This window comes from Hypanus sabinus, chromosome 19 (genome assembly GCF_030144855.1).
Source record: "Hypanus sabinus isolate sHypSab1 chromosome 19, sHypSab1.hap1, whole genome shotgun sequence".
Taxonomy (NCBI): domain Eukaryota; kingdom Metazoa; phylum Chordata; class Chondrichthyes; order Myliobatiformes; family Dasyatidae; genus Hypanus; species Hypanus sabinus.
This window is the reverse complement of record NC_082724.1, coordinates 73,747,112-73,760,083: the sequence shown is the minus strand read 5'-3', so window position 1 is coordinate 73,760,083 and position 12,972 is coordinate 73,747,112. Positions and strand designations below refer to the sequence as shown.

The window sequence follows — 12,972 nt, the reverse complement described above, 5'->3', positions numbered from 1 at the left end:
TTTATTCACATTCCGTCCCACTAGAGGTGGGTCTGCTTCTGCTCTTCCATTCCAGATCTGCCGATTCGTCGCAATGTTATTCACTTCATGTCATTTTCCAAATTCAGAGAAGCAGTACAGTTTCCCTTTAATCCAACTAATATTTATGCTACAACTGCCTCCAAGATGCTTGTCACTGAACGCTTTTCTGAGAGACTGGTCCCGAATGTGCTGGCGTGGAATCAATTACTCTATTTGCTCTGTTGTCACTTGGCTGTTTCCACTCCGCAGATTCGTTTCTTTCATTCATTCCAGTGATTCTAAATGTAGTTATTTATAAATATTTAATAGAGTAGATAAGAATTGCAGCATAACAGTTATCATTTTTTACGCATAAGCTGTCAGAATTAACGTACTCGGCACCGAGTACTTTTTCCATGGAGTATGTAGGGTGATGAATGTGCTGTGCCGGGAATGCAGGGTTAGTTGTTGTTGGAGGAGGCGCCTTTGTTCCATCTTGTGAGTGGGACCTAGGGTTAAGATTCAAACTGAGGGGGAAAGGCTATTTGCCAACAGTGAGAGGGCAGGAGAGGTCTAGGGTATGTGCTTGGGGCAGCTCTGGGCTGTATGGTTGTATGTGTGTGAAGTCATTCCCCCAAATCCTGGCTTCCTGTGTGTGTAAGTGAGTGGGGGTGGGGGTGCCCATGGGAGGGATGCTGTTGTTATGGAGCTCACAGCCTGGCTCCCTTCACTGACTGACTGTCTGCGATGGGTTTGATTTGGAGCACAGCACTGCAGCCTTCCCTCAACTAATCATATACACCATCACCCATCTGTACTGACACCACCACAGGAGCACAACAGAAATGATCCACACGCCTAACTTGGTAATATTCTATGTGTTTATCTTTTAAATTATTCAATTAAAAATTTTGGGTATTGATACTCCCTTCAGTCTAACTGTTTAATGTGAAATGTTCTGAGGCACATGTCACGATGAAATTTTAAGCAAAGTAACAAATAGGTTCTATAGATTTTACCATTTTATTTACAGAACTGACAGCATTGTTTACTAATTGTTCAAAAGTAATGGTCTCTGAGTATGAACAGTTGTGGTTGTTAGAGAAATAATTGCAGAAAAATCTCACATATCTATTTTACAATCTTGTACGTTTGTATGATGAACTTTAACAGGCCTGAATGATTGTTGGCTGGCTTAGCTTGTGATTTGGAATGGTTTTCTCTTTTATTTTAATGAAAGCAAAATGATATTTGAATTCCCATTGGAAAGGCTGACTCCATGATACATTTTGAAAGATGGTATGAAATTATCTTTTTATTATTGTTTTATTATCTCAGTGAATAAAATTTGTCATGGTTTTGTAAGTGTGCTGCCTTTGCAAGCATAAAATGTGAAACATCATCGAGTTATTCTGCTGTGTGAAAAACATTGGATTACCATAGTGCAATACCAATGCTCTTGAAGATGTCTGTTGTAATCGCACCACATAACTTTAGATGGCCATGTGAATGCTCTGTACACACTTGCAACACAAGTGTGTGGGCTTGCAGATGTTGTATGGATGTGATTACAGAATTGATTATCATACTAGATAGTATGATAATCTCTTAACACATTTGCTCAGGAAAGCAAAGCCTTGAGTAATTTAAAACAAAATCCATATTGTTCTGTAAATAAACATGTTCTGTTTTGAAGTTTCACATTGATCACTAGTTGCTCTTCTGCGGTGTTGCTGTTGATCTTCTATGAGCCAATACACAGTTAATCTGTCTCAGACACTGCTCTAGTGCTTCAAGTGGTTTCCAATAATTACATTTTGATATAATTGGAAAGCTGATGTAAAATTTTTCTAATGGTGAATGACCTCTGTTCTTGGGGGGGGGGGATAAACAGGACAACTAACTGGAAATTAATAAATCTGTAGATTGGTGTTTGTATACAGGCTTAAAATTATTCTTTCATAATTTATTTTGAGTAAAGTATAATAAATGTAATCTATAATATACCAAATAAGGACAAAAATATCATTTACTCTTTCAAACAAATGAATTTAAGATTAAAATACATACCCCTTTTGCTCACTCATTTAATAATAAAGAGCTTTAACTGCTACCATCATACTTGGTTCTGTACTTGAAAGTAGGAGAATAAGTAATGTTGGCTGACATGATGCTTTTCAGGTTGTCGTAAGCTGTTCTTCCTTGCTTTGAAATGAAAAAGTCACACTTTCAAATGAAGTGTCATTCCTTTTTTTTTGTTTTTATTTGCTTCAATGAACTCCAAAGTTTAATCCTCTGCACTTCTGGATCACAGCATTTTGTAGCTTTTCTAATTTGAGCCAAAACTTTGGTGCACAGCCAGTGTCCAGCTCATGAAGAAATCACTGAAGCTTTATAATTTCCTGTTTGGCAATACTTTTTTTTAAAGGCTCATTGGTGTTTCAAAATCTTGTCCTCATTCCTTCCTAATTCTGTAAGCTTCTCAAGACATATAACTTAACAGAACTGCTGTCTATACTCTTGTGCATCCTGAAATTTCATTGCTTAGTTTTCAGCTGCCTTAGCCCTACGCTCCAGTGTTCTCTTCCTAACATCTTCTAATTTTTTTCTTCTTCTTTAGAATATTCCTGACAACCTAGTATTTTGATAAAGGCTTTAGTTGCTTGTCTACATGCATCATTTTCTTTGATAACTCTCTGCTGAAACGCAAATGCCTTTAGTAAAGTTGTACGCTAGTTGTTTTGATGATGACTGTAAAACAAGTAACAGATTAGGTTTAATTAATACATTGATTTACTATGTATGAATCCAATTTTTCTTTGTCTTAATTTTCCTTTCCTTCAATTTCATGTTCAAGCAGATTTGCTTTATTCTACAATGTAGATTAATTTAAGGACTGTTGAATAGTTGCTTCCAAGCAAAGGTCCAAACACACACACATTGATCACATATCTTGGCTGAAGGAAAATATGCTTACTTTTGCAATAAACTTGCATAATTTTTTAAATGTGATTCTTGTGTGCGAAGTTGTTAGTGATCCTTTTTGTCCTTTTTGGAAATAGCGTAGAAGCTGACTACTTTTCTTTAAGTAAAACTAGAAAAAAAGTTTTTCTACTGTTTTTTTTAGAGCTATATTTCCTGGAAAAATTAAGACATCACAGGGCTGGGGAGGCAGTTAGCTAACAGAGGGGCAAGAATAAAATTGTTTTTGCAAAATAAAACAAGTAAAACACATCAATTTTAAAAGTGTGAAGTATCCTCTAAAATGATTTGATTCTTGTCCGGTTTGTCAATTCATATTCAGCTTGGGGGTGAGTAAGCACTGGCTGTGATAGGTTAATTTTAAAGGAAGCAGTGTCATACAATGAATTGTCACCAGTAACTTTCATTGCTTAAATTTTTCAAGGGCAGTATCAATAAAATAGAATTCATGGCAAATATGGGAATATTAAAATAGCTTTAATGCTTTGTGTGGGGTTCATGCAATCACTGATAGTTTTAATCAGCTTCCTGCTTCAGATCTCTTTCAGAGCACTTGTCATTTGACTTCTCGTGCCCTCCTGTATGTACCAAAAATATTCAGGCACGATTTTTTTTATTGATTTAGAGATATAGCGAGTAACAGGCCCTTTCAGCCCAACGAGCCACACCACCCAGCAATCTACCTATTTAATACTAAACCAATCACAGGACAGTTTACAATAACCAATTGACCAACTAACCAGTGCGTCTTTGGACTGTGGGAGGAAACCAGAGCACCCAGAGTAAACCCACACGGTTACGAGGAGAACGTACAAAACTCCTTACATTTTAATGTTGCAAAGTGCTGGATAAATCTTTGTGGCTAGACGTGTTAATAGATTGATATCATACAGTGCTAAATGAAATGCATCTTATTAAGACTCAGTTATTTGTAACTGTCACACAAGACTAAATGAACACTAGGTCTTTCAGGAACACTATTCATGTTGCTGTCACAAGTAGCTTAATAATCTCTGGCTCATTCAGACACATTGAACTGTTCCTGTTCAATGACATGAAAGAGCATTTCTTGTTCAAGCACAGCAACATATCACTAGCACATGACACTGAAGTCTAGTTTAGTCAGACAGACTAATGTGTTTCTGTCACAAAGAGCTAATTCAATCCCAGCTCATTTCAGAAGTCCTGCTGCACTGAAATGATTAATAATGAGTAGTTTGTGACAATTCTGTTTGCACAGTCAAAATTGTTAAATTCATTTGAACAGGATATGATGATGTGGTCAGCTATATAGACACTGATAAAACTGGTTGTATAGTTCGTTATAATATTTAGAGTACAATACCTTGTTAATTTGCTCATATTTCAATTACTTCATCCTCCTTTACACATGTGTAATGGAAATGATGTTAAACAATCTTGAATCAGGAAAGGCAGGTTTTCAGAGTGTATGTCTCTAAGCATCTGGTTGGTGGGTGCTGACAGAGATGAGGCAGAGCACTACTGTTGTTTGCTTTGGTGCTTTGCCTAGTGACTCATCAAGTTGGCATTTGAACAGAATTGATCTATGAATAGAGCCTGCAGCTGTTGTTTAACTGCTTTCCCAGTCTGGCACTCTGTTCAACCAGTTCACCCTTCATTTTAATTTTCCCACCAATTGAGTTTAGAAGGGTTTAATTTGATTATTTGACACCAAACCATGTTTTCCTTAAGAATATTTCATGTTATTATGATTGGGAATAATGTTAAGTTCATCAGTCACTCACCACCTAACCATATTACGAAGCTTGCCTTGGAAACAAGTTCAATTCAAGAAATGTTTTTAAAGTTGGAAAAGATATCCAAAATTCCTTACCAAAAAAGATTGATGTCTCTGTTTTTGAAAACGTATTCACAACTATCATTATTAAAAAGTGACCGGAGTTCAGCTGTAGCAGGCTGTCCATTATTTACCAAAGTTCAAAGTAAATGTATGTATCATCAAAGTCCTTATTCAGAATGTCACCATATACTAGCCTGAAACTAAGTTTTCATATGTTTCACAGTCAGTTATGTTTTGTAGATTTTAGTTGATTTTTAAACTATCAAATAAATAATTTCTGTTGAAAAATAATTGTTTTTGAGACTGAAATTCACTGCACACTTCAATAATGTTGGTAGCATGCATCAAATCAGGAATAAAATGTTGATAGCATGCATGAATAACATCAGGAATTGCTGGAATTATTCAGCAGGCCAAACTGAAAGGGAAATGAAGTTAGTTCTTCTGGTTGAAGATTTTTGGTTTGAACTGTTCTTTTTTCTCTTTCCATTGCTGTTAATTGAGGCAAGCTGAGGATGGTTATAAAGTATTCTGACACAAAGTCAGAATCCTCTTCCTGGAGGCACAGTCTGTGCAATGTTGCTAAAATTGCCTGTTCTCTGAAGCTCTTCTGTCAACAAGTATTGTAACAGTAGTTAATGGATTTTCTTTCTGTTTTCAGGAATAGCAGGATGGGTCTGGATTTTGATGTGAAAACATTTTGTCACAACCTGCGTGCTACCAAGCCTCCATATGAGTGTCCTGTGGAGAGCTGTCGGAAAATTTACAAAAGCTACAGTGGCATTGAATACCACTTGTACCATTATGATCATGACAACCCCAGTCAGCAGACTCCAGTCCGAAAACCCAAGAAGAAGGGTCGGAACTCACGGACAGGCACACAGCAATCTCCAAACCCATCGGAGATCTCTCAGTCACCAAACCGGGAGAACCTGACGTATGCTCAGGCACAGCGCTTAGTGGAGGTGGACATCGAAGGGCGACTGCACAGGATTAGCATTTTTGATAACCTGGAGGTTCTGTCTGAGGATGACACAACAGCAGAGGATATTGTTGAGTGCAACAGTAACAAAGAAAATGCAGAGACATTGACTGCAACCCCAAAAGCCAACAAGCATAAAAACAAAGACAAACGCAAGGACTCCAGCCATAACACCCCCGCTTCTGCCACCAAACTGCCAGAAGTGATCTATCGTGAAATTGACCACAGTGCATCCGATGCCCCTCCTCGACCATTGTCATATTATCGCTACATTGAAAAATCAGTGGAGGAACTGGATGAGGAAGTTGAATATGACATGGATGAGGAGGATTACGTGTGGTTGGACATAATGAATGAGAAAAGGAAAATTGAAGGAGTGAACTTTATCCCACAGGAGGTGTTTGAGTATCTCATGGATCGGCTGGAGAAAGAATCATATTTTGAAAGTCACAACAAGGGAGACCCAAATACACTGATCGATGAAGATGCTGTTTGTTGTATTTGTAATGATGGTGAATGCCAAAATAGTAATGTCATTCTTTTCTGTGACATGTGTAACTTGGCTGTTCACCAAGAGTGCTATGGGGTGCCCTATATCCCTGAGGGACAGTGGCTCTGCCGTAGGTGCCTGCAGTCACCATCAAGAGCAGTGGACTGTGCCTTGTGTCCCAACAAAGGTGGTGCATTTAAACAGACAGATGATGGGCGTTGGGCACATGTGGTCTGTGCTCTGTGGATCCCAGAAGTCTGCTTTGCAAATACTGTTTTCCTAGAGCCAATAGACAGTATTGAGCACATCCCACCAGCACGCTGGAAGCTGACGTGTTACATCTGTAAACAGCGTGGTTCAGGAGCATGCATTCAGTGTCATAAAGCCAACTGTTACACGGCATTCCATGTAACCTGTGCACAGCAGGCAGGACTGTACATGAAGATGGAGCCTGTGCGGGAAACTGGTGCAAACGGCACCTCATTCAGCGTACGGAAAACGGCTTACTGTGACATTCACACACCACCTGGGTCAGTACGCAAGACCCCTGCGCTTTCCCACAGCGAAGGTGAAGATGAGGATGATGATGAGGGAGAGGATGGGAAAGGGCCCAGTTCAGAGAAAGTGAAAAAAGCCAAAGCTAAATCAAGGTTAAAAATGAAGAAGGCACGGAAGATCCTAGCAGAAAAACGTGCTGCAGCGCCAGTGGTTTCAGTGCCCTGTATTCCACCTCATAGGTAAGCCTGTTGTAACGCTGAGTTGTATCTGGCATGTTTTTTTTACTCAATTGTACTGTAACATAAAGATACAATGCTGGGTTATTGGAATAGAGTTTGAGCTCTGTGAAAGAATACAATTTCAATTCTGAATCTTAACTTGCTAATGGCAGCTGTTGCATACAATGTAGCATTATATCTATAAAACTGGAGGCAAGGAATTGCTCACAGTGATTTTATTTTACTGCTGTTACAATGTTATTTCTAGTGACACTTAGTGATTTACCCATGAACATGTCGTATGCCTTGATAGCACAACTTTCTCAATACCTCTCCTGAACATCCCTCATTTCAAAGTTATCAGAATTTTTGTTAAGCACGTTTGATGAATGCTAATTTTCTGTAAGTCAGGGGTTCCTAACCTGGGGTTCATGAATTCCTTTGTTAATGGCAAGGCTTCATAACATATAAAAGATTGGGAACTCCTGCTCTAAGTACTAGACATGTCTTTGTCTGGACTCCTTTACAAATTTCATTCACCGGGCATTGACTTCATTACTCTTCTGGTAGCTGATACAGCTCCAGAGCAGAAAGACATTTTTATACTGATCCATACTGTGTGGAATCATTTCATATTTGCTTTCAAAATTTCATCTTATCAAGGGCACGTGTACAGAAAGGTGCTGGAAAAGGACCAGTAACAAGGATCTCACACACCCTGCTTATGGGCAGTTTCACCCACTCCCATCAGGGAGGAAGCTACATAATATCAATGCCAGGACCTCAAACACAGTTCCTTTCCCCAAGCAGTGGGCTAATCAACACCTTCACCCACTTGCCTATCTCACTACTCCCCCAACTACTTTATCATTTCCTGTCAGTCACCTTATGTACTGACATTCCTCTGCTGAATGTCACTTTATGGATATATAATCAATCTATGTAGATAAGCTATCTTGCGTATTTGTATTTATTGTGTGTTTTGCTTTCATTATTATTGTGATCTTTGTTTTGTGCTGCATCGGATCCAGAGTAACAATTATTTTGTTCTTTACATTTCTAGAATGGTAATGGCATTAAGCAATCTGCAACTTAAACCTTAAATCATCATCTTTCTATTTCAAAGTTCAGAGTTGAAAGTAAATGTATTATTAAAGTACATTTATGTCACCATATGCAACCCTGAGATTCATTTTCTTGTGGACATACTCAATAAATCCATAATAAAAAAAACCATAATAGAATCAGTGAAAGACCACACCACTGGGTGTTGAACCAGTGTGCAAAAGACAACAAACTGTAAATAAAAAAAAGAAAATTATACTTTTCTGTAGACCTGCGATCTTAGACCTCAAGTTCTATCTCCTACTGCCGTGGCCTCAGCGTTATTTTTGTTTCCCACCTTTTTATTTTAAGTTGTATGTTAAACTTTCATTGATCAAACCTGGGGCTCAGTGTCAGATTTCATTGCATTACACTCTGTTTCAGATATTTTGCTACTTTACCCATGCTATATAAATAGATACTTTAAATTAATTAATTTGAATTGAGGATAAAATTAACATTTATAGTTTGTATTGTGCAAGAAATGATGCATTTATATATGTAAAGAAGTACTGCTTTCTTGAATTTATGATTGCATCTATAATAATGTTAATTGGGGTTATATTGTTGAGAGTTTCAAATTGGAGTAGGGAGAATGATACTTTAGAGGTCCTTTTTTTTTGAAAAATCAGGATAGTTTTTAAATATAGGATTAGGAGCCATAGGAAAGCTGTTGGTACTGAGGACCTTTTTCACAAGGTTTCTTATGGACATTTGAAAGACCAGTTGTAGACTGTGGATTAGTGCTGGCAGGGCATTGACAATAACTTAATGTTCCATTGAGTAAGGTTTGAAATATTTTTGAGAGCTTTACTGATGTTTGTCTCTCCATGAGATAAATGCTGTGGATGCTTAGAAACAAGAATAAGCTCAGTCTCTTGTCTGATTTGTTTAATGCGCACCATATTAATGGACCTTGATCTGGTGATGATTTAGTGAACAAGTTCTTGAGAGGAAGAAAGTTGTCGGGTGCTGTTACTCAACTTTCTAACTTGAATGCTGTACATTTGCTGGCTAATGTTTCCACTGGCAGCTCTCTGCCATCTGACATATTTGATTTGTTCTATCTTGCAGTCTTCTGATTATCAGATTAGATGGAGCAGCCTGTTTAGGGAGTGATGTTGAGAGCCAGTGGGAGATGATGTGCAGGTTGCTGATATTGGTGAAGTGAGACTCAATAATCTTGACAGTTGCTTGTCCTCATGGACTAAAGGAATGAAGTACTTTATTTATTTATTTATTGAACTAGAGCATGGATTAGGCCTTCTAGTCCTTCAAGCTGTGCTGCACAGCAACCCCAGATTTAACCCTAGCCTAATCATGGGACAATTCACTATGACCAATAAGCAGTACATCTTTGAATTATGAGAAGAAACTGGAGCACCCAGAGGAAACCCATACATTCCATGGGGAAGACGTACAGCCTCCTTACAGATAATGTTGGAATTGAGCTCTGAACTTTGACATCCTGAGCTGTAGCTGTTGTGCTGACTGCTGTGCTACGATGGTGCCCAACTGGAGTATATTGTCTGGTGCTTTATGATGATACTGGTTCATAGCTAGGGGAAGAGTGAGGCCTAGAATATGAATTAATGCTCTGTTATTTGAAAGTTTATGATTGTGAGCTCATTATTTAGCTACTTTTAATTAGATTGAGTGTTTTTTACTTACCTTAAGAAAGTGATTTAGTAAATCATTTAGCCACGTATTTCCTAATCATGTTGCTGCATGCATCTTGCTTAATTAGTTTGCAACTTTCTCTTGTTTCATCACATTCAGTTCCTCCCTGTGCTTTGGATTAGAATAATCTGATGAATGTGCTGTGTAATCCTACATAAATAAGCATAAAAAGTTGTCGAGGAGACCATTAAAACACAATGGGAGTGCACAAGCTAATATCCATATGGAAAGAATAAACCTGTTGCAGAGCACTGAGATTTTACCTATTCGGTGATCTAACACTCTCTTCTCATCTAATAAATTTGCTTTGTTGTTCTACCTGCAAATCATGGTGCTTGTTACTTTCAAAAAGGTGAAAAATGCATTTGGCTTTCAATCATTATCTTTATAACAATTTTAAAAACGCATATTTTAACTGAATATCTTTTATTTCCTGAAAGGAATGAAAGGCTGTGCACTCTTTCTTTGAGTAAGAAACACTCATTCTCATCCAAAGTGATTAATTATCCGCAACAGTTAACCTTGATGATAAGTGGCATTTCATTTATCCAGCTAATGTGCAGTTGTTTTCCACTTTCTAACCTGAGGTGTGACATCTACTTAAGCATAATAAAAGATTCTCTTGTGAGACTGACTTTAAAAAATACAGTGGGGAAAAAGAAGTAATTGTCAAAATGTTGTAATTGTGGGTTAATCTCCATATTGAATATTGAAATGCCTGGATAGAGTGGATGTGGAGGGAATATCTCCTACACTGATCTAGGACCAGTGGGCACAGCAGTAGAAATGATTAGAGATGAGGGGGAATTTCTTTAGCTAGAAAGTGGTGAATCTGTGGAATTCATTGCCAGAGAGAGCCATGGATAGATACCAAGTTATTGGGTATATTTGAAGTGGAGTTTGATAGGTTCTTGAGGAGTAAGGGCATTAAAGGTTATGGGGAGAAGACAGGAGAATGATTTGAAAGGGTTAGTAAATCAGCCATGAACGAATGGTGGAATAAACTTGATAAGCCAAATGGCCTAATTCAACTCCTGTGTCTTATGGTGTTATAATTCAAGGTTTGACGGTATCCAAGTTTTGTTTTGACACATGGTGTCTCTTAACGGCAGCGTCCATTATTAAGCACCCCCCAGCACCCAGGACATGCCCCTTTCTCACTGTAACCATTAAGCAAGAGCTACAGAAGCCTGATGGCACGCACTCAGCAATTCAGGAACAGCTTCTTGCCCTCTGCCATCTGATTCCTGAATGGACATTGAACCCGTGACCACTATCTCATTTGTTAATATATTATTTCTGTTGCATGATTTTTAATCTTTTTGACATATGTATACTGTAATTGATTGATCTATTTATTATTTGATTTCCTCATCTACTTATGTATTGCATTGAACTGCTGCTGCTAAGTTAACAAATTTCATGACATATGTCAGTGACCGGCTGGTGGCGTAGTGGCATCAACGCTGGACTTCAGGATAAGAGGTCCTGAGTTCGAAACTGGCTAGCTCCCTTGCATGCTCTCCATCCGTGCCTGGGTTGAATATCGAGCTAGCAACTCGACCTCGTTAAAAAAAACCTGGATGACCCTCCCAAGACACGCCATACGATGAGCAATCACCAAAAAGATCGGTGTGTGTGCCCCGACTCCTCCACTAGGAGTTAAGGGCACATGCGTGCGCGCATCTACACACACACACGTATCAGTGATAATAAACTTGATTCTGATTCTGGTAGGAAGGGGTAGATTGATAATGCTCGTAGGAAAACTGATGAGTAAAAGTCAGTGAAATAAAGCAAAGTGTTTTTCTTTTTGAAAGAAGTGAATCTAGTGATGCTGTATTGCAGGCAGTTGTTAATCGTACATTGATTTGTTAAATATTAAATCAACTTGATATAACAAAATAGGATCCTCTACATCTGAGCCCTGGTATTCATTAAATTCAGTTTTTGGTTACATTAATCTCTTGTACCTTTTTACATGCTGAGACCAACTCAGTCCATTATTGGAGATATTCTGAGGAGTAATGGACGCCACACATAAGGAAGACATACTTTGACTTTGGTGAATGCAGCCTTGAAATTATGCCTTGAATTTATGTTAAATTATGAGAGGATTAAGTGCTGTGTTCTTTGTAATTAAGAAGATTAATTTGTGATTTGATTGAACTTTCCAAAACATTGATGGAACTGCGACCATAGATCTTGGAATCTTGGACTGGGGGCAGTCTAAACTTCCCTTCTAATGCTGCAGTAGAAAAGCATTGTTGGCCCCAAAGCATGTAAACATTTAGACCTGTTTTCTGCAAATGGCCAGTAAGTTTTCTTTTCCATTTTAAATCTGAGATTGATTATTTGTTAACTAAACATATAAAAGTTGTCACAATTATGCATGTTCCAGTTAAAAGGCTTTGAGTGGCTAACTGGCCAGTTACTATGGACCTTTTGCTTTTATTAGCTGTATGTTAAATCTTAACAATACTTGGAGAACACTTAAAAGAAAATATGTACACGAAATTCTGCAGATGCTGGAAATCCAGGTCAATGCACAGAAAATACTGAAGGAACTCAGCAGGTCAGGTGGCATCAGTGGAAGTGAATGAACAGTTGACGTTTTGGGCTAAGATCCTTCTTCAGGACTGGAAAGGAAGGGGAAAGATGCCAGAATAAAAAGGTTCTGGAAGGGGAACGAGGACTAGCTAGAAGGTGATTAGATGATGCCATTTAAGTGGGAAAAGTAAAGGACTGGAGAAGAAGGAAAGTGGTTTGAAAGGCTCAAACTCCCTTTCTAAGATTTAGTGCAGTATTACCAATGTTATGGACAGACTTAACTTTTGGTCATAAAATGATTCATGCCGTGATCTCTATGTAGATGTGGCTTATAGTTTTAACTACAAATCTGAACATCTAGGTTCTACCTTTCTATGACCTTTAAGTCTTTTTGTGAAATATGTTCTCTGAGTGTGTATGCAAATAGTTCTAGTGCTTTAATCAGCTAGTGTAGTTGCCTTTAGAACAGGCGTTGTGTGTAGTATAATAGAGATTGAAATAAATGAAGCACTTTAGAAAGCCTGTTAAAATTATTAATATTAATCTTTTAAAAACATTTGAAGAGTAACATCATTTCTAAATAAGACATAGGAGCAGGACTTGGCTACTTGGCCCGTCAAGTCTGCTCTGTCATTCAGACATTCCT

General features: G+C 38.1%; 1 protein-coding gene across 2 annotated transcripts in view; it reads left to right on the top strand.

Moving 5' to 3' along the window:
- Window positions 1–483: 483 nt before the first annotated feature.
- The window catches only part of LOC132378060 (peregrin-like), a 55,497-nt gene continuing 43,008 nt past the window's right edge, over window positions 484–12,972 (top strand). For both annotated transcript variants that reach the window (XR_009506878.1, XM_059944730.1), the window contains exons 1-2: window positions 484–866; window positions 5,466–7,013. Coding sequence is in view for 1 of the 2 variants with exons in the window: in XM_059944730.1 (XP_059800713.1) it covers window positions 5,476–7,013 (1,538 nt within the window). In the remaining variant the exon portion in view is untranslated. The remainder of the gene's footprint in view (window positions 867–5,465; window positions 7,014–12,972) is intronic.